The sequence below is a fragment of the Akebia trifoliata genome, chromosome 10, assembly GCF_017979445.1.
Source record: "Akebia trifoliata isolate Shusen 1 chromosome 10, ASM1797944v1, whole genome shotgun sequence".
Lineage (NCBI taxonomy): Eukaryota > Viridiplantae > Streptophyta > Magnoliopsida > Ranunculales > Lardizabalaceae > Akebia > Akebia trifoliata.
In genome coordinates, this window is record NC_141384.1 from 539,781 (window position 1) to 553,637 (window position 13,857).

General features: G+C 36.0%; 1 protein-coding gene across 2 annotated transcripts; it reads right to left on the bottom strand.

The window, feature by feature from the left end:
* Nucleotides 1-1,990: 1,990 nt before the first annotated feature.
* EMB1187 (Protein kinase superfamily protein) lies at nucleotides 1,991-12,835 on the bottom strand. Of its 2 annotated transcripts, none has more exons than XM_086455767.1 (11): nucleotides 12,631-12,834; nucleotides 12,063-12,154; nucleotides 11,563-11,669; nucleotides 10,996-11,101; nucleotides 10,362-10,484; nucleotides 7,114-7,205; nucleotides 5,350-5,434; nucleotides 4,644-4,749; nucleotides 4,468-4,534; nucleotides 2,401-2,493; nucleotides 1,991-2,308 (listed from the first exon to the last, which is right to left on the bottom strand). In XM_086455767.1, exons 1-11 carry the CDS (start codon nucleotides 12,762-12,764, stop codon nucleotides 2,180-2,182), a joined length of 1,134 nt encoding a protein of 377 aa, XP_086311893.1. In that variant the 5' UTR covers nucleotides 12,765-12,834; the 3' UTR covers nucleotides 1,991-2,179. The 2 variants fall into 2 exon arrangements, 1 of the variants encoding a protein (XP_086311893.1); XR_015182062.1 differs by lacking the exon at nucleotides 1,991-2,308 and adding an exon at nucleotides 3,789-4,320 and having other exon boundaries at nucleotides 12,631-12,835.
* Between the last annotated feature and the right edge of the window lie 1,022 nt (nucleotides 12,836-13,857).

A 13,857-nucleotide genomic window follows, 5' to 3' on the forward strand; every position in this document is an offset into this window, starting at 1 on the left:
TTTTGGTGAGGATGATCTCTATGGTGAAGAGATCATCATCACCAAAAATCAGCCCATTCCAAAACTTCTAACCTCATCAAAAATGGTTTACAAAAAATGGACGGTTCACGATTTTTCAACTTGTAAAATGGGGCTAGAAGTTTTGGAATGAGCTGATTTTTGGTGAGGATGATCTCCTCACCGTAGAGATCATCCTCACCAAAAACCAGCCCATTCCAAGACCTCTAACCCATGTTTTGAAAAAGTGTTTGCCAAAATGTTTGCCAAACTGTTGGCCACGGATATGGACCCATATAGATATATATATATGGGTCCCGTTCAACAACAAACATTTTGGCAAAACATTTTTCAAAACATGGGTTAAAGGTTTTGGAATGGGTTGATTTTTGGTGAGGATGATCTCTACGGTAAGAAGATCATCCTCACCAAAATTCAGCTCATTCCAAAACTTCTAGCTCATGTAGGACAAAACACGTTTGTTAAAGTGTAGGGTAAAGCTTAGGATGGGTAACGGACCCGTGTGTGTGTTGGGGGGGGGGGGGAATCAGCCCATTCATAACTTTTTAACCCTATTAAGAGTAGTTTACAAATAATGGACAGTCCATGATTCTTCAACTTGTATACTAGGGTTAAAAGTTTCAGATTGAGCTGATTTTTTGTAAGGATGATCTCCTCAACATAAAGATCATCCTCATAAAAAATCAGCCCATTCCAAAAATTTTAACTTATATTTTGAAAAATGTTTGGCACAATGTTTAGCTTTCTTTAGGGCCTCCAAACGCTTCCCATTAATATATTTATTCTTAAGAAAGTAAATAAGCTTTCATTTTAAAAGCATTTACAAAAGAAATATGATTGTGAAAAATACTAACATTCCACAAAGTTTTAAGTTCTGATAAAAATTTTAAGTGTTTGTATATCCTATTTGTATAAAGTTGCAAATATTATAATGGATTGATCTTTAGGGACGCTGCTTTGTATATTATGAACAAGTTCCAAGACTGTACGGATCTTCAAACACGATATTCACGCAAATCCCACAAGTCAGTAATCAAACATGATAATCAATTTTTCGATTGCTTTCTAACTACTTGGTAAGTTGATGCAGATGCCCATCGTTGAAAACCATTGGTTTGCCTCTAATTGTTTTAAGAAATCACAACCTTATCCCAAACTTCACAAATGGCGATGAGGTGGAGAACAATGTTTTAAGACTTGCACCAACTCGAATGTCTCGAACATCTACATATTTGTGAAATGCAATCCTGCTTCATGGCAATCCTTAAAAAATCAGTGTTAACTGTAAGAAATTTGTTGGGCTCAAGAGGACTGGTAACTTTCTCCATGAAGACGCATTCGTCATCGCATATTTCCTCCCTAAGCTCAAGTACTTGAATCTAAGCCCCAGTTTTATGTCCAAAGAGAGCTTGATGACTTTATTGTGCGGTTGCAGAGAGTTGGAAGACCTTATTTTGACAGATTACCGTGGTTTTGAAGTTGATGAACAGATACTGAAGATGGCTTCTCATATCAAGACTTTTGATTATGAGGGTGTAAGACTTGACGCTGATGACAAATATTGTTAAGCAATGTTATCTTTAGTTTGTGTTGGAAACTTTTGGGATCTGTGGAACTCATCTGAAGAAAATAAATAAATTTTGTGTGTGTGATAAATCCTCACTATCGGCCCTTCAACAGGGCCGAGCAATCTTCCTACATTGGTGAGACCAGACTTCGAGTTGTATAGCTCAGCTAGATTCACTGAGCCCAACATGACACGCACGAGGGCTTCCTGTCAGCTCTAGCTCACCTTCTCGGGACCCAAACACTTTTATATTATAGTATCAACTAAGCAAATACAAACTTCCTAATAGAGTTACAAATTTTCATTCATGAGATTCAAACGTCGATAGCATGTTTGGACAAGCAAAAGACATCACTTGAATTGATCTACTACATTGTCTATCAGAAAATACAAGGAAAACAAATATATCTAGTGGTACATGTGAATACATCACCAAAACAAATTATTTTGAATTCCTGTCCAATTTGCTACATGTGAATAATGGATACAAAAGAATAGTTTACAAGTATAGAAAACTAGAAAAAATCTAAAGAAGCTTTTCCAACTAGTTCACAACATGCAGAGGAAGGAAAAGCAGGTAGCAGCATGGAGACTTCAACTAGTCCTAGATCCTGAGAGGAATGATCGTGCGAGTGAGAAACTCTGCTCCTTCTGTTTTTTGTATTCGTTGAATCGCAAGAAGAAGTATCCGAGGTAATCAAAATCAATTGGAGACATGTTTGCCTACACGGTAGAATGAAAGAGATGAACTTCAGAATAGATGTTATGGCTCCCTTTCTTGACTTAACTTGCAGAGATTAGGAGTAAAAGATTACCTGGATCAACCCCCATAAAGCCCAATACAGGTGTGATGCTAACTTGTAAGTATTTGCCTCAACATAGAGAGCTTCAAGATCTTCATCAGACACCTAGAGATCAAACAAATGGATTGTGCATATATGTCATAAAATGGTAGAGCACGTGGTTTAAATCAATACAACATACAGAAACTTACTACACCTCAACATATGAACAACAAAATCCATTTTTAGCAAGATAGTTATAACTCCCACACAGATGCTGCATGGCTGTTCTGAGCTAGTATTTGATCAACTCCTACAATGAGTTCAAACCCTCATTTTATTATTTATTGAGATATGCACTTAAAGGAGACACTCATTGCAACCAAAGTGAACTAAGCGGCAAGCCAGTGCTACCAGCTAACCGGCACTTGGCAAGGCATTAAGGAAAAGAGGGTTCTAAACATGGAGAAGCATCAGGCACTTTCCCACCTCAAGAGAGAATAGAATTAACTGGGTGAGCAGGATTGGGCGTCGTAATAGGCCAGGTGTGGGACTTGCTCACTCCTTAAATCTTTGGGGTCTTGAGACTTGCCCAATCTCTATGACTTTAGGTAAAGGAACACATTGATACGTGAAGGATGTTTCCCATAGAATAAAAGCTGGGTGGTTAAAGTGAAGGTACTCTTTTGGAGAGCTGTGTGACAAACACCTACCAATCAAATTATAAGGAAAAATTTATAAGATAGTAGTAAGACCAATTATGATTTATGAAGCTGATGTTGAGCAGTCAAGAACCATCATTTTAATCAATTGAGCATATAGAGATGATGATGTTGAGATGCATGAGTGAAAAGATAAATTGGAAATGAATGTTTCCAGGAAAATGGAGCCAATACGTGATAAACTAAGAGAAAGTCAACTGAGATGGTTTGGGCATGTTCAACAAAGGTCGATTACAGCCCCAGTTACAAGAAATATTCAAGTTGAAGGTCCTAAAAAGCAAGGGGAAGATCCAAAAAAACATGAATGGAGTTCGTGAAAGCACATACAAACTCACTTTCAAAAACAAAAGATGGCTCTGGATAAAATGGAATGGAGGAACATGATTCTTTTAGCCAACCCTGAATCTTTCGGGATAAGGCTTTGTTGTTGTTGTTGTTGTTCTTGAGGTTCGGCTGAACCATATCTCTGTCAATGTTGTTGCAAGCCATGTACATGGTAAGGTTCATACGTTTGAAGAATCCAATTGCAGAACCTAAGACCACTACTTTATATATATATATATTTAAGAACATCACTAGCAAGATATTTCAAAAAACTCTAAACAGGGGCCTCGTTCATGACAAGCATAGCACCACCCTATTGTGCTCAATGACAATAAGTAATAAATTCACGTTCGAAATCTAATAATGAGTACTAACTCTTGTGGAGGGAGTGTGTTGAGTCTGAACGAAAAACCAAAATGGTGAATCAATGCATTGCATTAGCAGCTAGGAAGCCTCACTCGTCAATGCCATTTAACGGTGATCAGATGGTAAAGTGTGGCAAACATGCAATGAGGAGGTACCAACAATTTGATGCTCCACCAAGGGGACCTTCACACCAAACCTTGGCCTCTTCCTCCTGATTGATCCAATCAATCTCCTTTTTTCTAGCCTATCTGCACTATTTGTGAAATGGATGCAGAAGAGTGGAATGAATCCAAATATCTTTTATGATGAATTCATAGATGGGACCATTGCAATTACATCTATCCTATTTGTAGACTGCATTCATCATCATCATCATCGTCTATCCTTATCCCAAATATTGGAGCTAGCAACATGAATTTTATTTTCACCCTTCATGATTCAACTCTATCTTGAGGCAGCAATCCATTGGAACTCACATGACTTCTGGCTTGATTTGCATCTCGCATCAATAGCAGGATAGATGACAGACTACAGATTATCCCTTCAGTAATTCCCAAATTTAGTCAGCATAAACTACAGCCAATCTCTGATCAGTGATTCAGTGGCAGCATTTGTGATTTCAACATCCAGATAACAAAACATAAACAGACTGTGTTACTAAGACGTAATAACCATAATGCTTGCATACCTCTTGAGGTTTGTCAGGTTGCAAATAATGCCTAAAGAAATGATATTGTGCATCCTTATCTGGGAATCTGCATTGAAACCACAGATCCAATGGTCAGGAATTTAATTTTTGAAGAAAAAATTTATTAATTCATGTGAGACGAATTAAGGAAACAGGATGTAGAAAAAGAAGCCTACAAGCTGTAGTCACACTCGAGGCCTGCATATTCGTTGAAGTGATTCCCAATATCATAGCCTCTGTAGCTGTATGACCCGTACTCAAAATCAATGAAGTAGAGTTTTTCTGGAAGTACATTGACATAGAAGCCAGAAACAGAAGATATTAATATAAAAGCCAGTATGATAACCACGATGCTCAAAGAACAGATTTATTCAGGACATTTTTCTTTTGATAGAGAGTGATTTGTGATGCATTCCATATTTGTTTAATGGAGGAAATCCAAGTGCCAATCAAGATGAATCATAAGGACAGGCTAAAGCCATATCAATTCATGGGGAGCACATGTGGAGGGACCACCCTTCAATGGGTCCCACCTAAGACATCTCCAACACTACAATTGACCCAACAAGCGAAGCCTAACAATTTATTCCATATTTTGAACTTTTCTGATCCTTTCGCCTTACGTTTTCCTGACCATCCAAAAGAACACAATAGTTCCAAAATTATTATCATTCTATCAGATTGATTTTTTATTATTAATTTTCTCCCAGAAAGGAACCATTGAACAATTGCAAGATAGGCACATGGAATAGAGTGAGGTGGAAGAAATATTCAGGGCAATCAAGCTACTTCAAACTGTAATAGTAAAATTGTAGATGTATTAGAATTTCTACCAAAACCTACAAATGGAAGCGCATTTATCGGAGAAAATAAAGTACTTACCCTCATCATCACTAAGCATCAAGTTTCCAGAGAGTAAATCATTGTGAGAAAACACCACAGGAGCATTAAGGAGGTCTGTTACATCCTGTTGAAAAATCACAAGTTATTTCTCCTTAAATGGAACTCAAGCACTTCAAAACTTATAAACACAAGATAGGATTTCAAATAACCGACTACAATTATAATTCCAAATGAAAGTTGGGATAATGAGTAGATGATGAGAAACCAGCATACAAGTTAATCATGACAACCCACATTCTTCATTTTTCATTCTCTATTCTATCATTCCAAAAAATAAATAGATTATAATTATTCATAGAGTCATGTCCATTAAAAAACTAATTTGTAAGATACGAGCTCCTAATTCCACCAACTGACTAATTAAGCAACGATTAAGGTCCTAACTCCCAACAACCTAAAATGGAAACTTGACTAACAAGACTCTTAACTACTAAACCCAACTTTGGAATTACAAAAAGTAGTCAAAGGATAATGCACTATAAATAGTAAGTCCAAAAGATGACACAAATAATAAAAGAAGTAATTTACTAAAAAAAATTAACATAATCCTAGTTTGAATATCCTGAAATTCTTGTTAATAGGCTGAACTTTGGGCATTGTTTGACAACTGCAGCGGGTTTTGGAATGGGCTGAAAGTGAGCTGGATCGTAGGCTTGATAATTTTCCAGAATTTATATGGCATTTGAGTTTGGTTAGGAGGTCCAAAAGGGCCTAGAAAATCCAAATTCTCAACCTTAGATTTGTGTACAGCTCTTACACCATTATCAGTAAATAAGATTTGAAAAATAATAATAAAGGTGGTTTCATTGTTTCAGATAAACTCATCAAAGTCAAGAATAAAGGGAGGCAACTCATTTTTTTTTCTGAATATAAAGACGCATGTCTATCAATTTTGAGGGAGGTAAGTTTGAAAAGAAAACTTTAAATTTATTCTTCGTTCTATGATTTAAAGAGATGGGAGAAAGAGAATCTTTAAAGGACGTATGGAAATTAGAAAATCAGAGTATAATGAAATTGCCCACAGATTAGGAGCATTTGATAAAAGTTGAAAAAATGATTAATGGTATATCATCATTTAAAACTCCTGGTATGAACTGCATGGTCACAGCTCACATATAATATACAAACAACTATATTTGATTTAGTGTCACAACCTCACAGGTACTTATACAAAATAAAAATTCATTCTTATTTTCATGAAATGAAACTCTCTAGAAATGCATAGTTTAATGGAAAGTATGCCCGTAGATGGAATAAAATGGCGGGACAGAATTTGTGTGACTGACTGCTAATGATTGGAACTTGGGACAAGACTTTGATGATGATGATGATGACAAATGGAAGACTTGGATCGGCATGGGAGGATGCAAAGAAGGTCCCTCCCTCATACAGGTGACACAATATCCAAGGTGGACATGGTCCCAATTAATGGTCACAGAAAGAACATTATCTAAGTTAAACCCCTCTGTTATAGAATGAACAACTTTGACATCTAACAAAAACATGGACTGTTTTCCATATTTTTCGTGTTTGTAACAAAGCGAATAATAGGATGGTGGACCCATAGGGAAGCGAGTCCTAACCCTTCATGCTATGTGCCAGTGTATAGAAAGGACGGTCCATTAAAACCCTCCTCTGAGTCTGACCTCACATAACTGCTCTCCTTTTTTATAATGAGAACAGAAATGGATGGCAGCAAACATTAACTATGAGTAACTGAAATTCATCACCAGAAGAGAATACCTTGATCTGAGTAAATGCGTCACGAACTTCTTCTAAGGAAATCATCTCATAGATTTTCTGCTTCTTACTATCATCAAATTTAAGAGCAGAAGCTGCAAAATAAAGTGCCAACAAGAAAAATGTCAGATATGTAGTATGTCAATGGTTTTTATTTTTATTTTTTATGGGTAAGCTGGACTTGAACTCATGACCTCAAAGTTGCTTTGCAATGTGTCAAACCGAGTAATCCACAAGTTACCAACACAAAGGAATTGGAACTTAGAAACTTATTTGTATTGTTTTTTAGTATAGTCATCAAAGAGTTGCAAGATAAGAAGTGTCTGGATTATAGTTTTAATAGTACTTTTGTGGCCTTGATCCCCAAGAGAACAGGGGCAGATAAGCTAGGAGATTTCAGACCCATTAGCTTGGTGAGTTCGGTGAACAAGATTATATCTAAAGTGCTAGCTTCACGTTTAAAAGTAGTTCTCCCTAAGCTTATTGAAGACGAGCAAGAGGCCTTAATTAGGGGGAGACAAATTCTTGATGGAGTTTTGATGGCCAATGAATGTCTTGATTCGAGGATTAAAGATAAGAAAGAGGGGATGATTGGGAAAATAGATTTACAGAAGGCTTATGATCATGTGAGTTGGAATTTCTTAGAATATATGACAGGGAGGGTGGGTTTTGGAGTGAAGTGGATCATTTGGATTATGAGATGTGTTACAACAGTGTCTTATTCGATTCTTGTTAACGGGAGTCCAACTGATTTTTTTAGGGATTCGAGAGGGTTGAGGCAAGGGGACCCGTTATCTCCATTTTTGTTCCTCATAGTAGCAGAAGTCCTGGGTAGACTGTTTAGAAGAGCAGTCGAGTTAGGTAAGCTTTCGGGGTTTAGGGTGAATGACGGTCCATTGATCTCACACTTACGATTTGCAGACGATACACTGGTTTTCCTGGAACATTCGAGGGATCAGGTGAGGGTACTGCATGTTTTACTATGTTGCTTTGAGGCTATTTCAGGATTACACATCAACCTACAGAAGAGTAAGTTGTTTGGAGTAGGAGATATGAATAATATACATTTGATGACCGCAACTTTGGGTTGTCAATATGATACTTTACCTACATCTTATCTGGGCTTACCGTTAGGAGCACCTTACAATAGTATCTAAATTTAGGAAGGGGTGATTGAAAAATTGGAGAAAAAGTTGAGCACGTGGAAGGCCAATTATCTTTCTAAAGGAAGAAAAGTTACTTTGATCAAAAGCATCTTGAAGAGTATCCCAGTTTACTTTCTCTCCCTGTTCACACTTCCTAGGTCCGTTGAAAGCAGATTGGAAAGGCTTATGAGAAATTTTCTGTGAAATGATAAAAATGGTAAGAGGAAGTACCACTTGGTCAGATGGAAGGTTATTTGCATGCCAAGAAGAACGGAGGGTTGGGGATTAGGGGTCTTAGACTAGCTAATAGAGCGCTTTTATGAAAATGACTTTAGAGGTTCGGCAAGGAAAGGGGTAGTCTATGGAGGACGGTCATTATGGCTAAGTACGGGGAGAAGAGACTACGCTGGTATAGTGGTGAGGCTAAAGGCTCGTATGGGTATGGTATTGGAAGGGGATTCTAAAAGTGAGTGAGGATTTCGAGAGAGGGATTAGATTCAAAACGGGTACGGGGGACAAAATCAGATTCTGGGAGGATAGTTGGTGCAGTACATCACCTCTGACAATTCAATTTCCGTTCTTGTATGCCTGTTCTTTGAAAAAGAACCGCTCAATCCAGCAATGTGTGATTCACAACAAGTCCAGCTTTACCTGGGACCTGGGGTTCAAGAGAAACTTTAATGATTGGGAGTTAATAGAGGTGACATCTTTCCTTAATCTCTTGCATTCATTCCATCTCAACGAAAGCGAACAGGAGAAACGAAAATGGACAAAGGCTAAGGATTTGAGATTCTCTATCAGGTCCTTTCATAGGTGGTTCATCCCTTTTACTGAGCGACCCTTCTAGGCCTCATTTGGTCAAAATTAGTTCCCTCTAAAATCTGCTTATTTTTTTGGTTGGTATCCCTTGGAAGGATTCTTACAATGGATAACTTGATTGCTTGGGATTGGATCACTCTAAATTGTTGTCTTCTTTGCTTGAGGGATGGGGAATCTGTTGACCATATTTTAATTCATTGCTCTTACTCTCATAATATTTGATTAATTTTCCTTGGTCTACTCCGTATTAACTGGGTCTTTCCTCGTAAGTTCTCCTCGTTGCTAGAAGAGTGGGACAATAATGCCTTCTCCGCCAGAAAAAAATTCCTTTGGGTTTTGCTTCCCTCGGCTATTGCTTGGGAGGTGTGGACCGAGAGAAATAACAAGGTGTTCAATAATAAGATGAGAAGCTCTCACGACGGTTTCCTGAAGATCATGGGTATGTTGTACCTTTGGTCAAAGCAAAACATAGAGTTTGCAGGGACTACTTTTGACGACTTTGTTTTTTATGGAATTCTTTATGTGATCATTGGCTTTTTTACTTTTCTTTGTTTTGTTGCTCTTTTAGAGGCTATCTCGGCCTCCTTATACTTTGTTCCTCTTTTATCAATATATTACACTTATCAAAAAAAAAAAAAAATGGAGCTTTATTGAAAAAGACATAATTAAATGTTTTTTTTCTTCACCAATTCAATTGTGATTTTTAAAAAATCGTGAACTTCATCATTAAAACATTACAAAGAAGTCATCATTTACGTTTGAGAAATGAAGCGTTAGAGAATGAGGATGAAAATAAGATAACATTGAATTTGATGATTTTTATTCGTAACTTGATTTTATGATTGTAATCTTTTTTATACTTTAAACAATATAAACCGTGAATATATTGTGAATTTGTAGTTACTTTTTTGTGGATGTATGGATGACATCTATATATGGTTTAGTGATTTATTATTGTAGGAGATCGTAAAATGTTATATGGAAACACCAACTTAGCAGGAACACTTACATATCCCTAACTCCAGCCCATTTTTTCCTGAATCTTGTCGGGTTTTTCCAATTTTCCTTTCACCGAGATGTGATAACATGATATGAAAACACCATAAAGTATGAACAATTACACAGCCCTAACCCTAGCCTTTTTCCTGAATTTTGCCAGTTTTTTTCCAATTTTCGCTTGCCGACTTATTCCCAAAACCCAATGTGGTGACTATGTTTCCAAGTAGAGACAACAAACATGATATGCACCAATATGACATAATAAATCAACATTAACAAGTGAAGGACCTTTCTTGAAGAACTTGAATAAATCATTCCACAATTGTGGTTCTCTAGAGCCTTGAACTTCAACCTGATGGAATTTATGAAGTTGCCTTGCAATTTCAGCAGCCAGCTTCGGCTTTCTCATGTCTGTAAGCGAAAACATGATCATGTCAAAAGAAACAGGATGCAGGTAGTCAAAGATCCACTGAGCACCTCACTCGTAGGAAAGTAGACAAAATTGTAACTTCAAGTGAGGGTGAATATTTATAAGAGTTAAGCATTTCTACTGCACAAAATAAGATGAACCTTAACTTTACAAGGAAATGCCATTGATTCTCAAATAAATAAGGAAGTGCAGTAGCTTGATCGCATCTGGATAATGTTATATGAATAAATTAAAATAAATGATTTATTCAATGAAATATTTAAAATTAACTGATTTGATAACTGTATTAATTTAATCTTGTCCTTTATGAATACATCTAGTGCCCGCAAATGATCACAAGGAAGCTCTAAGCATAGGATAAATCAACTACAACCTATAGTTGGAATGTAGAACCAAACTTATCGGGCTATCAAAGTCAAGTTCTTATTATTAATCCTTATAGAAATTCCATCATTAGCGTCACTTACATATAGAGTTTCTATGGGTACTTACCTTCTGGAGAAAGTGTACGGGCATGGATGAAAGATTGCACCATGCCATTCCCAAATACTCCAAGCAATTCAGCACCAAATCCCGCAGCTGAGAGATATCCAATGGCCTAGAAAACTGAATTGTAAGTAATTTAACATGTGACATAAAACCAAAAGTCATCAATAAAGATGAAAAGGAAATATGTCAATGATATCAAGGCTATAAACAGAATTGAACTTCACAGTCCTGAGAATATCCAAACGGGCATCTAAGAAACAAACAATTAAAAGGAAGACCTTGAATGGATCGATAGGTAATTTCTTTTTCTTTTTTGATAAGTATAAGATTTTATAAAATATCAAGAGGAGAAAAACAATACAAAGGAGGCTGAGAAAGCCCCCAAGCCGAAAAGCAAAAAAACAGGAAAGACAAAATGAGATCCTACTAGTTACAAAGACTATCCCATCTAAATACATAGTCCTCGATATGTAATTTCTACTAAGCAAGTAACAGCATATATAGTTGAAACTTACAAAATCTAAAGGTATATTTTTCAATTTCAACTAAAAATGCATCTCTGTGACTCACCTTCAATTCCCGCTCACGATCGATCAGATATTCAGTATTTGGGCCATACAATCGAACTGTTAGGAAAACATCATTCCAATTGGTTTCTCTCACTGATACCTTCAACACTGTAAGGATGAACGATAAACTATTACATTCTTCTTCAAGGGAGTACATGAAGTTTAAGCAATTCAAATGTTCATGAATATCTCCAAATCAACTGGGAAAAAAAAAAGACAAATGGGTGTCTAGCATGATCACCTCTATTTTTTCATCCAAAATGAAAAGCATGGTTAAGAACAAACTATGATATCCGGATTTTATGAACTAGGTTCTAAAGAATAAAATAGAATCACAATTAACCAAGAGCTACTTATCATTTTTTTTCTTTTCTTTTAGAAAATCAAGAACTTTGCATCACAATGGTGTTGTTAGAGAACAAAGTTTCTTTTTCATCAAACTTCAATGGCAAGATTAACACACCATATCTAAATCATCGATACACCAAATGGTATACTTACGGAGATTGGTGACACCGCCAGAAACCGTATCAACCGAAAAGCTCGAATCATCCAATTGCGACCATTTCTTGAATAGATCCTTGCACAAATTACTGTAAAATTCAAAGAAAATTCATTCATTCCGTAATATAAACATAAAGAGATCAAAGAAACAATAGCTAAAATGAATTTGAGACACCTAAAAAAATTGATTTCATTTCAAAATAAATAGAGGAAAAAAAACAAGAATTTTTTTTCTATCCATTAAAGCTAAATAAGTACAAAATTGCAACAAATACATGATTTTGATGCTCAAACAAGAACAATACCAAAATCGAAACAAAACCCCAATTTAACAAGAAATAATTATTGAAGAAGGAACTAAAACAAAGCTATAAGACTAGAGAACCCCAAATTAAAGTATAAAATAACATTTAAAATCAGATATTTGAGCAAAATGTTATTAGATTCCAGAGAGCAAAACAAAAACCCTAATAACAGATAAGATAAAACATCAAACCAAACCCAAAAAAAAAAATCCAAAAAAGTTAGAGTGGAAAAGAAGGGGAGAGAGGGAGGTGTAACAAACATGATATGTGGTTTCAATTGAGGGATAGGGAGAGAGATATCGAGAGTGAGAGATGAAGAAGGTTTGTCTGAAATGCAATTATGTCGAGCTTCTTCTGCAATTTCCATGTCGTCCCAGATGTGCTGTGCTCCCATAATTTCCTTTGTTATTGTTGTTGTTGTTCTTCTTCTTCTTCTCTCTTGAACCAAATAGAACAAAGCAAGCGAAGCTCTCGCAGAAATACAGGAAATTAAAATAATAATAAAAAATGATTGGAAGGACAGATATGCACTCAATCTTTAAGTAAAATGGCAGACACATCCATCTCCATGCCCCTTGACCTCAGTGTACTAAAGAAGACTAAATCAAAATGACCTAAATACCCACATGGCCAACCTCCAGGTAAAAATTACTTTTTTTTTTTTTTTTTTTTTTAATAATGATTTTTTGACAACCCACATGACATACAACCCCTGATGTGACATGTGCTAGAACCATAGATTTCCTTGAGATACACAATAACACATATTTGTAATGATGTGTGTATTCCGAAAAAAATTATAGTTCTAGCCCATGTCACATTGGAGAGAGTATGTAAGAGGGAGAGTCAGATACTCCTCACACTTTTATTTATCTAAAAAAAATCATTATTTTCTCCCAAAAATCCATTATTTTTCAAGTTTTTTAAACTATTGAATCTCATCTTCAATCATTGACTTAAACATTTTAAAGAAAACCCTGAATTTATTTTACCCTAAAAATTTCATAATCTTCCACTTCTTAAAAATTATATTTTGTTAAAGAGGATTTAAAGGTTGAGGGTGATAGATCTTAAGGTTGAAGGTGAGTGTAAAAATTTTTAGCTTAGAGGTTGAAAATAATCGACTTTGGAGAGAAAATCAAGGAAATTTTTTTGTTTTGTTAAAGTTTGACGATCAAGGTATTTTAGATAATTTTATGCTGGTCTTTCAGTGAAGACTGAGGTCAAGGAGTATATCATCAGTTTGTACACACAGCACAGGGGTATCTGAAATATTAACCAAAACGTGGAGTGTTGTACATCTAAACCACCCCAAACGTTTACATAACACGTGTCTTATTTTCATTGGATAAAAAAAAGTATTGAATGTACTGCCAGTGAAGTAAAGACAAGAAGCCATTGAAGTTTCCCGTAAGGATTCCCTTTAGGTTGGTGGAAATATGTGCCGTAAGAATTTGATGAGGAGATTTTTACGCATCTTGACCGTA

What these genes read in the sequence shown, in the direction of transcription:
- EMB1187 (XM_086455767.1), bottom strand. Translation starts at nt 12,764, where the DNA reads ATGGGAGCACAGCACATCTGGGACGACATGGAAATTGCAGAAGAAGCT. An exon ending in CCGTACACTTTCTCCAGAAG is followed by an intron (nt 10,485 to 10,995) that starts GTAAGTACCCAT and finishes TTTCGCTTACAG; the next exon opens with ACATGAGAAAGCCGAAGCTG. An exon ending in AACCTGACAAACCTCAAGAG is followed by an intron (nt 2,494 to 4,467) that starts GTATGCAAGCAT and finishes TTTGATCTCTAG; the next exon opens with GTGTCTGATGAAGATCTTGA.